This window comes from Pterocles gutturalis, unplaced genomic scaffold, assembly GCF_000699245.1.
Source record: "Pterocles gutturalis isolate BGI_N339 unplaced genomic scaffold, ASM69924v1 scaffold27526, whole genome shotgun sequence".
NCBI classification, from domain to species: Eukaryota; Metazoa; Chordata; class Aves; order Pterocliformes; family Pteroclidae; genus Pterocles; species Pterocles gutturalis.
In genome coordinates, this window is record NW_010103836.1 from 11,843 (window position 1) to 24,697 (window position 12,855).

Here is a 12,855-nt window from a genome sequence, read left to right on the forward strand (position 1 = left end):
AAGTAACTGTACCTGCATCCTGACAAAACCCACTGAGTCCTACGGCTTGTGCCCATAAATCACCACTGCATTTGACTGATTACTGAGAGACAGGGAATGATAGATCTGAGTGACAGTGTGTCAGCGGTGTTGATGCTATGGATGTTCTATGAAATAAGGGCACTGGTCAAAATCTGTGCTGAAAGTCTACGCTAGGCTTGCCTAGTGCCCTTCTGGGAAGAAGTTACAGATACGCCATGGACTTTTCAGTGTGAAGATGTGAACTGTAGGTGGGAAACTTGGTGTAGGGGAAGCATCAGTGAAACTTCTGAGAATTTAGCTTTATGTTCAAAGCCCAAATGAATGCTCTTAAATCAATATGAATTAGAGAGGGGAAAAAAAATCAATGTCTGTCAATGTGTCAAGCTTCTTTTTATAACAAGTATAACAGCTGAAATGTGCCTGTTCTTATATTTTTTTAAGCTTTCAGGCTTCCCAACTCTGCTGCAACACTGACATTTGGTACATTAAATTCTGAACTATTATATATGCTTTAAAGATGCAGCAATTTCTTGGCTGGTATGGACTGCTGGGAGGAAAATGCAGAGCTTGCTGAGAGGCAGAGAGTCTGCTTGAACAGTTCCACTCTTCTCCTGCTTCTCTTGTGGAGACTACTTTGAGTACTAGGTTTCCTTTCCTTCCTCACCCAATTTATGTATACCGGTCTCTTGTTGCCGTGAAAGAAAAAGGAATGAAGAAACGGTAGACAGCTGATGTTGCCTGCAGCTGGGAAGCTTGTGTCATCAAATGTGGCATCAGGTCACTGCTGTGCGTTTTGGCTGCTCTGATGCCTGAAGTCTGGGAATGCAGGAGACCTTTCTCTTGTACTCTTCAGGTTACTAGTCTTTTAACTTTAATCAGAGGCAAATCTCAATCTAGCACCTCAGTAGGGTAAAGCAGGAATTAGAAGGGTTTGTCACCTGTACTAAGAGTGCCAAATAACTGAGGGATACACGCAAAACAAAGAGTTATGGAATCATAGCATTCTACAGATTTTGGCCTCTTGCTTTGAGGTGATTTCTGTAGCAGTTGCTTCTGACTCCAAAGGATGTGCACCAGCCAGGAGTTTGATCTGCTCAGCTGTTCCTCAAGGTCATCCTGATTGCTCAGGAGCACAGCTGGAGTGCTGAATTTCACAGTTACCTCTTTGGTTGGAATGGAAGAAATTAAGTGGTGGGTAAGTGGGGTAATTTTATTTGTGTTTTGCTCTAGTAGCTGTTGTGCTCCAGCCTTTTAAGAACTGAACACAAATGTTTGGCTGTGGTACCCAGGGGCTTATATATAGCCTTGTCTGGAAAGCTTGTGACTCTGCTAAAGGAGCTACTTTTTCCACTGATTGCAGAAACTACTGCAAGGACACTGGCCCAAATAGGATTTTAGTTCAGATTAGGTGTCTGAGACTTTGAAGGAAATCTCCCAGTTGTCCTGTTTAGTATATTTTGCTTTGCATTGTAGAGCAGTCTTGGACCGCATGGACTGGTTTTCTTTCAGGGGAACAAATTCTGAAGGTCTGCTCTAGAGGTGTACTTGAAGGGCTCCAACTACTAACTGGCCTTTGGTCCATGGGACTACACTATGTATCAGAATATGTAAGAAGTAGAGAGGTAGCCAAATGTTCTCATATGGAGCATTATGGAAATTGCTTCCTTTGCTGAAAGTTATTACAAAACATGATCTTTGGAGACAATGCAGTTCTCTGACTGCTGTCTGTTTAATTGAAGCAGTTAGTCAGCATCTTCCAGGCCTGTATCCTGGGATGGCTTTAAATTCAGTGGGATGTCTGAAGTGCACCAGGCAGTAACGGGTTGGGATGGAGCGTAATCTAAGTGTTGACTTTTGCCTTTTGCACTGGAGTGGAATCTTAGTCTAGGATATCCGTAGGACTGCTTCAGGGCAGCAAGCTAGCAACAGAATACAGTGAACTAAAAGGTTGGTGAACAGAACTAAGCCTTATTCTAAATGCTTGTCTGTAAAACAGTATGTATCAAATACATTAAAGTTCCTTCACTTAAAAACTTCCTCAAATGGGAGGATTGCATTTTGCATGTAAGCTGTGCATTCGAGGACTTATTTTGTGTTGAAGTATGGGACGGAGGAACAAAGTATTAAGCCTTTGTGTGTGATGGAGATATCTGAGTGTGTGTGGTTTCTTTTGCTGTCTCAGTCCATCAGTGAGCTCTGAGATCCTGTGGAAGGTCTTTTCTGTATTGAAATAACATGCTTAAAAGACTAAAATGAAGGCAAAAGAAAGCAGTGTCCTTGAGTCTGATGGCTTGCATCTGTGTTTGCTCCTTGGCTGGAAAATCCTAGAAAATGTGGTGGGAAGGCATCTTGGGAGAATGCATTTGATCTTGCTGACCTTAACATTCAAAACTGTGGTAGAGCTGTTCCTGAGAGCTACTTGTTTGACCTGAAAACCAACATGGGTGGAGATTTCCTGGCTACCCAAGCAGTTGGTGCTGTACTAGATAATGTTTTTCCTCATCTCCTTTGCTGCAGCTCAGATTTGTTACTGAGGACTGTTCTGAGGAGAAGTGACAAGCATTGCACTGCTGCTTTTTTTGCAGCTTAGTGGTATGTAATAGTGGTGGAAGTTATACCCCTCAGTCTTTATCTCCACTAGGTCGAGGAACACAGCTTATTGCCATCTTTTTCACATGTCCTATTTGCTATACTTGTGGTCATTTCCATTACTTCTGCTTGATCCAGATCTCTCTTGAGCTGCAGCACTGAGAACTGGACTGAGATAAGCCTTATTTGTATAGTTTCCTGCTCTGTAGCTGGCACTGAGGTGCCTTGGTCTCTCCATGCACTGAAGACATCAGCTAGGTCAATCTAAAGGGTCTTCTCTCCAGGGGAGAAGCTTAAAAATCTAGTGCTGCAGTGTTTGACTCAGTGGTGGTGGAGTCTCTTGAGATGTAAACCCTAACCACAATGCTGAAAGGGTAAGCCATCATTTAGTGCTGAGAGATGATGAGCAGATATGTCCAGCAATAGTACTTATAAAATGACAGTGAAACAAATTATTTAGAAACGTCTGTTAGTAGAAACTAATTGAATTCTGTGTAGACTAGAATTTATATAGCAGGATGCAGCCAAGAATTAATGAGAGAGAGAAGGAATTGGCACGCGGATCCCCTCATCTGTTTTCCTTCTCAAAATAGCCTGTTTCTAGGGCCAGGGTGGGTAGGAGCAGAAGAATGAAACAACTGGACACACAAACACAACGTGAGCATAATTGTGTTGAAGCACAATGACAGCGTCGTTCAATGGCTGTAGTGTGTTGCCACAGCTGCTGCTCGGGTGACACAGGAAGCCCAATGGTGAATGGTTTGGTGGTGTGTCCTTGTGTTTTGGTGTTCAGTGGTCATGGGTCACAATCCAGCCCTTACTTTTCTGTCTGTAACAGTGATATTTTTGATGGATGTGTTTGAAATTCCACACAAAATGCGACTGCTGATATGTTTTTCTGGTCAAAATGTGGTCTCAGTCCCATCTGGGCCCAAATTCCAATTTCCTTGTGGACGAATCTGTTCAGCTGTGGTCCCCGGCAAACACACTGCAGATGCGGTTCCTGTCCACTACTGCAAAGGTGTTTTTCCTTTGCAGGAAGAGTATACGCTCACATACATGTGGTTGTTGGGGCATGGCCTGGACCCTGCAGTAACTTTAGTGGTGATCATGTCAACTAGAGACTGCTGGCAGCATTTTGTACCCTAACAACAACATGAGTTTATCCTGGAATGATCTGCTGACCTAGGAGGAAGATCTAGTCTCACTAGTATGTTCTGTGTCTGTATTCCACCCCAACAGCACAGAGGCAGAAGAGAGATCATAATCACAGTGATGATAGATTATTGTCAAAATTGATAACTTCACTACACCAGCAAATATAAGCGATCCATCTTCTTAAAACCCCTTTGAGGATAAAGAAAGAAAATAAGCAGTAAAAAGCATGCACAGATGGATATTATTCTGATAGTAACATCTTATATTGAAATGTTAGAAGGAAAGGAAGGCTATAGTCATGCAAAATTGTAGGCAGTGAGGTCATGAGGAAAATACTGAACTGTAAAGGTTTTTCATTCATGGGCCAGCTCAAAACTCTCTGATTTGACTGATGTATCATCAAAGGTGTTCTGGCTTGGACCAGCCAGGCTTGTTATCTGTCAAGGATGTGATTTTGCTAGTATACTGGTGCTATAGAGAATATATGTAATCAGAAATAATAATTTGTAATTGGAGCTGTGTTTCTTTGTTTTCTACACAGGGTAAGAACTACCTTATATAGAGAAGTGTTTAAGAAATTTATAGAGTTATGGTAGAGTCAAAGCACCCCTTAAGGACCACTGTCATTTTTATTTTAAGTTGAAAGTGAATCTTTTTATTGGGTGGTTAAAGTAAACATAATTCAGGAGGGCCTAGAATGAGATAATTAATTGCTATAATTGCATGTGCATTTTCTGCTGAAATATATTTCTGAGATATCTTGTGTGATTCTTCAGTTCTTGATCTAATAACAATAAAATTGTTTAAAAGGTCAGACTTCACATGCATAACTGCTGTCTAAAGTTGTTTTAAAACTGAAGTAGTGTAAAGTAGGAGTTTTCTTAGTATTGAATTTGGAGCTGTTACTCTAGGAAAGGAGCACAGATGATAACTTTGAGCCAATTCTTTGGAGCCTTACCAAATTCAAACTCTGTGAAAGTTCTGGGAAGCCTGCAGTTTTGTCCTTCTCATAGAAGAAAGTAATTTAGCATCCTGGTTGTCTGATGTTTTCTGTTGTAGTCTTCGTAATTCGTCCTTGAGCAAAACTGACTGACATATTTTATGAAAAATGGAAGAACTGTCTGTGAGATGGATTTTACTTTCTGTTGGTCAACCTTTTTTCTTCTTCAGGTAAAATGGCACCTTTTTGCCACTGTTGAGTAACTTTTTTTATTTAATTTCTAGCTGATAAGCTTAGACAGAAACTGGAAGAACTGGAGAAAGAGAAAAAATCTTTAAAATTTCAGCTTCCTTCAAGGCATCCTTTAATTAGCAGTTTTTTGGATAAGTTTGTTACCCAAGTTCAAGCAGCATTCCACTGGGCTGCCAATGATCGGTAAGTTTAATTCCTTATTGTGTTAAGTGATGCTTCTGTTTTTCTCAAAATACTGCATACCATTTATGAATAATTTTAATAAAGAGTTTTAAGGACTTTCTAAAATATCAATATGAAGCTTGTTTATGAAAATCTGCCCTGTCCTCTCTTTTTTCTTTCTACAGTTCTTTCAGGATTGCCCTGAAAAACATTGATCATGATGAACAGGTGAATTAAAGGAACTTTTCTCACTGATACTGAGTGGGAATGGGATTGAATCCTTGACACGGCAGCTTGAGTAACGATTCCTCATGGAGTTAATTCTGATGTTCCTTTTCAGGCAATGAAGGGATATTTAAATATAAAGTAAAACCAGATTTTTGATATGTGTAGATCTTTGTGAGCTTCCTTTTATGCATCATTTGTTAGGTGTCAGTAATGTGCTCAGCACTGTACAAAGTCACAAAAATAAATTCTCAGCCTTCTCTTGAAGGGATAGCAACTTCAAAGACTGGGGGAATGTGAGATGTGTTGCCTGACCCAAGGGAGGTAGTTAGCTTAGAAAGAAAAAGTTGTCTCTATTTCTAGGTCTGTCTTCAGCTGTGCTACTGGTTACAGTTGTTAGAAGTAAGAGGATTCTTCATAGGTAGTGGAAGCTGTTCTCAAATGCAGTAGCATAAAAGAAAGCTTTTGTTTTCTGGCAGCTTGTACATATAAAGTCTGTGGTCTGCTAGTCAACACATTTGGGTGCAATTTTTGATATACAGGAAAATTAAATAAAATCAGTACAGGATTTTGTTGTGAAACTTGAGACTTTTAAGGGTATTTTTAGCCTCTATTTATGGTATTTTGTAATGAGGCAGGTTTAAAACGAACTTCACTCCCTCAGCAGTCTTTCCTTCTGCTTACTGAGGCCCTAAAAAGCTGTTTTACTCTTCCTTAAAGATTAGGATACAACATTCTATATTCTGTCATTGAGATGTGTTTGTTCTATGCACCAATCTGTAATAATGATTTTGGCTTTAGAGGTGGTGTTGTCTTCAGTGTGATAGCAATTGAGTCACTAAAGCATCCTTGAGATACATAGTCTGCTTATATATACATTATATAGGAAAAATAATATTTTATTTATAAAATGCATATAAATACATAATATATATGTTTCTGAAAGTGTTCCTGTTCTTCAGACGTTTATATCTTTGACTCTTCTCTTCGCACAGGTCTGAGAGCAGTGCCATTCTTCAGGGTCAGATGAATATCCTCTTCACTTTTCTGTCTTGTGCATGCTCCTTTCTTTGAGCTTGAGTTTTTGTTGTGACACCCTCTCTTTTTCTCACTTGATTCTTGTAGCCTTCCGCACCACTTTGTCTGTGGTCTGACTGTCTTGTTGATGCAGCAAGTGTACCCTTTGTCTTCAATAGGGGTGTTTAAAATTTTTCTGTTCCAACAGCATTTTTAGGTAGTACAGGTTTGAAAACATACTGTAGTTAAGCCGGTCTCATCTTTTTGCTAATAAATGACCTGCCATCCACACTTCTCATTTAAAAAGTTCTCTGTTTAATACATGAGACTGAAATTCATGCCCTGGTTTTGTTTTACTTGATTAAGAGATGGTTGTTTTTAGGTGAGTGCGTTCAGTATTGACACAGGATATTGGTGGCAGGAGGTAGGAGCTGCGTTTAGTTATGTTTAGCTTAGGAACAATGCTGCGTTTGTGTGCAGTCACAGAGGGTTGAGATCACAGAGCTCTTGTTTCTATTTCCTCAGTACCAAGTAGGCAGGTGTATATGGGATTTCCAAGAAGGTTCTGAGGATAACCTATGTTTATCATGGAATGTTTTCTAAATTCTCACCAGCCACTCAGGAATTTCTGTTGCATACAGCTCTCAGAAGGATGCAGCTCTTACTAAAGGAAGAAGGCTTCGGAGCTGCTGGGAAGTGTGGTTGGGTGGAGCCACAGCTATTGATGATTGTAAGGCACATCACAGTGGTGGCCTAGCATCCCATTATAGGGGTGTCTCTTTTGATCTATTTTGTTATTACAGAAATACAGTTACGCTGCCATTGTGTCTATTTTGTTTAAGTATTAATGCCATTTATTTTAGTGCCAAGGTTTTATTTTGCCTTTTCAGTACATTCTTCAGCCCACGGAGAGGGAATAAAGCATGCATGTCTTTTGACAGTCCTGCAGAAGAGAGGGGAACCTCTTGTTCTACGCACTTGTTAAACAGCTGTGCATGGAGATCATAACTGTGTGATTAATCATGCTTAAACCAGACTTGGGATGCATGTTTTGTATGTGGCATGGATGTATTTGCTTTGTAAGATTATGATGGGAAATCATGCTTCAGAAACATTCTTTGTTTGAGATAGTGGTTTTTTTTTTGTTTTTTTTTTACACAAGATATCAAAATGCCTCTGTACCCTTTATGTGGAAATGCACACACTTGTCTTCAGAGATGGACACAGAAATGCAATTGCCCTTGGAAGTGCGCGTGCCCTTATGCAGGAACATGCAAGACAAAATAGATTTGCATTGTTTGCAGGTGCATTCTGAGAGGCTGATTATAGACTTGACACTTAATGTAAAGCACTGATTACCTTGGGGTCTAATCATGCAAAGATTTACAGCTGAGGGTTGTACCAACCACTGTGAGGAATCCCACTGACTGCGATTTTGAAAGAACTCACTGTGGAAGAGAGAAGTTAAATTTGGCATCGTGGAGCAAACGCTCCAGATGATCTCTAATGTAGTCTTCAAAAGCTGACAGAAGCTGCAAAAATGGCTTTGGCAAGTTCCTAAACTTCTGTCTAAGAGAGATTTTTCTCTGTATTGATAGAAATTACATCCTATAGTTTTGTCTCTTTCAAGGCAGTGATGGATAAATTTCTGAAATATGAAGAAGCTGGAGGAAGCCTGAAGCTATGCAAGTTTTCTTTTTTCCTTCTTCAGCGTGTTGTAAAAACAGTGTAAATGTTTGAGATAATAAAGGAAGATATGCCAAGAAAAAAAATCTCTTGTTCTCTAACTGTATCCATTTAAGGTGTAATCATTCTGATGATAGTGTGTCATAACTCTGAAGGTTCTGATCTATTTAATCTTTGAGATGTCGATACAAAGTGATAACTCTGATTTTTATGTTTTATCTTTTTTTTTTTTTTTTTAAGGGTTAGACATGAAGAAACCCGGCTTTGGCATGAAAATGAACATAAACTTTTGACATCCGCTTACCAGGAGAGGATGCATGTTTCAGCCACAAAACGAAACGAGCTTTTTCAACAAAAGAAATGGTTGCAGGTAACAGGACTGTGAAGTTGTCTATAAGAACGAGTGCTGTGTGCTTGTAAGCTGTCACACAGAAATAAATAAATTTATTGTAATAGTGACTTTGCTTCTGTGCAGCAATTAGAGCCTTGGCTGTAGTCCAGTTGATAATGTAAGAGGTGATTGGGTATGGCAGCCACAGGAGTTGTGTTACGCTCATTACGGAGAAGCAGAACTGGAAGGCTGGGTGGCTTATGTGTGTGCTTTAACTCTCCTCATCTTTTTCAGTGTACTCTTTGTGTTCTAATTTGCCATTTTAATATTTCACTGATCTTCAGAAGTTTTTTATTTGAAGACAAAAAGTTTTGAAGGAAAACATCTTTCATCCATTTCTGATTAGAATTGACTATGAATATATGATTTACCAGCTTTTATTCCTGAAGGATGATTGATGCATTTCATAAGGATGAAGGAATCATCATGGAGCAGCTGGCATTTGCCAACAATAACTCTACACTGACACGTGATGTCACAACGTGGTAACTTGGCAAATGGAATGTTTTTAAGATGGCTTCTGTCCAATTTTAAGTCTGCAAGCCTTTTAAGCAAACCTTAGCTCTTTCTTTTCACTGTCCTTCAAAAATCTCAGTTTACTGTTTAGTACAAGTCTTTGTTCCATCTCCTGTTAAACCTTGGCAATCACACTCAGCAGTGTGACATCTTAGAGAGTTAGTAGGTCTAGTTTTCTTTCTTTTCTTGTGGTCTTGTCTTAATCTCATTATTTTTATACTTTTCCTCCTTTGGTGAATCCAATAGTGTAATCATCTATGCGTTTGTATACAAATAAATAAATATATGTAAAAAACCAGAAAGAAATGGAGAAGAGCATCTTAAATGGCCATTGCAAAACCTTACTTAGATAAAGAAATGTCTTTTCTCTCCTAGTCGTCACCTTTTAGTATTGTTTGGATTTATTTCGTCAACATATAAGAAGAAACATAGTGTAGTTCAACGTCACCAGTGTCTGGAAAACTGTTTTTGATAATATAGACATCCAGCCACCTCAAACTATTCAGTTGAAAACTGCTGTACTTAAGACTCTATGTCAGCTAATGTTTTTATACTTGCTCTGGGTGAATCTTTATGCTTATGTAGTTTTGCTAGGGAAAAATTATCCATATCATTGTACAGGTATGCTATTTATGAGCATTTGATCACAATTATCATGAATTTGAGGTTCTGGAGAAGGCTGACCACTGACTTTTGGTGGCTCCCAGCATCCCTTATTGATTGCTTCTGGCCAAAATCTCACATGATCTGAAATAATAATTATTTTTTTCCCTTAGCCCTACTTTACTTTCCTTTTCCTTCTACCCTCTCTCCTGTTGGTTTTGTATTTGTCTTCAGAGATTTGAGAGCCTGTGACAGGATCTAAAATTTACATATCAATGTTTTCACTGCGATCTGTACTTCATGGAGACTACCAGCCCATAAGTGAACCTGGAGGTTTACAATCAGTAGTGATTAGCTGTTGTGTTAGAAATCTCAGTTTAAACTCAAATCCACAAAGTAAAACTCCAGCTTATGTTAGTGAGCCAAATATAATCTGCTGCTCCATGCTGAGACTTTAAGTCCTTTTTATCTGTCCCTGGAGGCTGACCAAGAGCACATTAAAGGCTTCCTGGCATTTCTGGAAAAGAATGCAAGAGAATTCCAGTTTACTGACTAGAGTTTCCATTCTCCCAAGAATGCCTGTGAATTATTCCCGAGCAGAACAGCTTTCTCTGTGTGAATGCAGATTGTGTGCTGCTGGTATCTATTTATGTTGTAAAAAAATTTCAGCGCTAAAAGTGTGTTTGTAAAACCAAATTGTGTTCATCTTCCTTTCTGTACCCATGTAGGTTGCTTATTGCAGTGATTGCAATTACTACATTTTCAGAGAATATGAAGGTCTTTGTATTAAGTAAGGCCTATTAAGATTTTGGCAGTGTTCCCAAACCAGTAACACAGAGACAGAGTTGTTCTTTGTGCACACTAAAAGCCTGATTTGAGACTGAAAAAACCCAAACTGATGTTTTTGGCCTCCCTGACCTTTCTGTCCTTGTCAGATGCCTATGGGTTGAAAAATGGGCCGATGTTCTCTTGTTGCTAAATCTAAAACCAAAAAAGGAGAAAGATAATTGATTAATCTAGTATGCAGCACTAATGTAAGTTAGAATTTTTGAGCCAGTCAACCTTCTAACATGCAAGGACTATGTCTTGTTTTAAGTGATACTCAGGGAGCTTGTTGCAGTGCAGCAAACTTGAAAATATGTTGATAAAATGAGCACTAGTGAACTACACTTCAATTGCATTGAAAACATTAAAAGAAGGTTAAGGTTTCACAGTGAAGCACTCAAAAAGCAAAAAAAATGACAAGGTCAGTTATCTGGGCATAGTATGTATGTTTTATCAGAGTCTTTAATTATATGAGCGTGCCTTTTTTTCCTGGATCCCTGCCTCGTACATTGCTGAAGATAGAAAGTGCTTGTTCAGGTATTCAGAATACCATTTTATCTTCATTACTCAGTATTTGGCCCCAGAACCCTTTTACAGTATGCCACTCAGACCCTCTTTTCGATGCAGATTTATTAATTTGTGAATAGGCTCTTTTTACAGCATTAATCAACATGGCACCTGAGTGATTCAAAACCACTTAATTTTATCTCTGTAACATTGCTTTGAGTGATGCCATTTTACAGACAGGGAATAAAAAAGTGAATTACCATAAAAAGCTATATGGTCATTTCTAATGTCAGTTTTATAATGCCTAGTTATTTACCTGAAAAGTGTGTGGTGTTTTTAAAAAACTTTCCTTTTAGCTGGATGGAATATAGTTCAGAGCATGGAATTATGAGCTTTGATTTCTGTTGAGATTCTGTAGATAGCACTTCAGAAAACCCTCTTGATTGTATGGAAAATGGTGAACGTTCAGTCTGTGTCTGTATGTTGAGATAATAGTTTAAATGGCTTGCCAAGTTTTGCAGAGACTGTAAGAAATGTATGAAGAGAATAAAATGATCCACTATGGCATTCAACTACTTTGATAGCGAGTAGTTATCTTTTTTTTTTTTTTTTTTTTTTTGAACTTGCTTCTTTTCAAATTCTGGGACACATGAGCCAAGGGCTGTGTATTAAATAACTTTTGTCAACGGCAACCCGGACTTCATGGAGTGCTCCTTCCTTGGGTGCAAGCTATCTCTTGGGTTTTCAAGGAAAAAGTAGAACATGCTCTTGCAAGAAACACCAGTATTGCAATGCACAGGGTTTGAACTTCTGGCAAGATGAGTGCAACTGAGGTTGAAGCTGTGGTCATTTTAAGTCAAGGGAGGGATTTTGTGCTTTTAATTAAAATTAAATATTAATAATCAAAAGGACTGGCCAGACAGTGATTCATGACTTGCATCCTGTGCCTGATGTTGGATTGGAAGCCTAGCGGAACCGTTGCAGGGATATTCTGCAGGAGGACGGACAGATTGTTGATCACTTCAGCTGCCAGTCTGTAACAACATTCTTTTGTTATGGTTGAACTGACATTTCGGACTTTTTTGGGATGTTTTTAACTTGGGAAATACTATTGTATTTTAAAGGTGAAAGGTGACTGACAGTTGGGGTTTGAAGAGGAACCTGAAATTTGGTGTTGAAATGGAGGTAGGGAGTTTCAGACTGCAGAAGCACTGGAGTTTCTAAATACAACTGGTATAAGAATTTTTGTGTGTCAACAAAAGAATGGCTTCTCATTTAATGTTGTGCTAAGTTGGGAAACCTTAATTCATGCTACTTCTGAGACTTATACTGCATTTTTCTGGGGGTGGAGGGGTTTCTTTAACAGGGGTCATAGTAAACTCAGGCTTTTGTTCTATGCAGAAAGAAACTGAAGACCTCCGAGCAAGACTGGCCATATTGGAAGCAAAAGATCAGCAACTAAGAAGAGAAATTGAAGAACAAGATAGGCTTATTCAGTCACAGGACTGTGAACTGACTACTTCACTTGGCTGCATTTCTTTGAGAGAACTACAGGAGATAAGCAAGGCTGTGGATGACACTTTAGCATCCTCCTATCAAATTCCATTCAGTCTGGATCTTCCAGGGACAATAAAGAGGTATTTAAATTTCAATATGTTTTCGGTACTGTAGAGTCCTGTATCTTCCCAGTGTACTGTTGAATTGGCTCTCAGTTGTTTTCTCTGTAATTGTGCCAGCTAATTAGCTGGATTCAGACACTTCAAAATTTTCTACGAAGAGGTGTTGAAGTTCTAATATTACTATACTTCCTCAGGAAGGGAGACTTTGTAGTTATTTTAAGGTCTTGCACTTAATATATTTTTATAAATAGCCACTGTCCTGGTTTTGGCTGGGACAGGGTTAACTTTCTTCACAGTAGCTAGTGTGGTGATGTTTTGGATTTGTGTTGAGAAGAAGGCTGATA

General features: G+C 38.9%; 1 protein-coding gene across 1 annotated transcript; it reads left to right on the forward strand.

Moving 5' to 3' along the window:
- Nucleotides 1–4,992: 4,992 nt before the first annotated feature.
- Nucleotides 4,993–12,529, forward strand: DISC1 (disrupted in schizophrenia 1; the record flags this gene model as incomplete). The annotated part of the gene is made up of 3 exons (XM_010086867.1): nt 4,993–5,143; nt 8,291–8,420; nt 12,294–12,529. Coding segments are annotated over 3 exons (517 nt in total), but the record flags the coding sequence as incomplete, so codon positions are not given.
- Nucleotides 12,530–12,855: the final 326 nt, after the last annotated feature.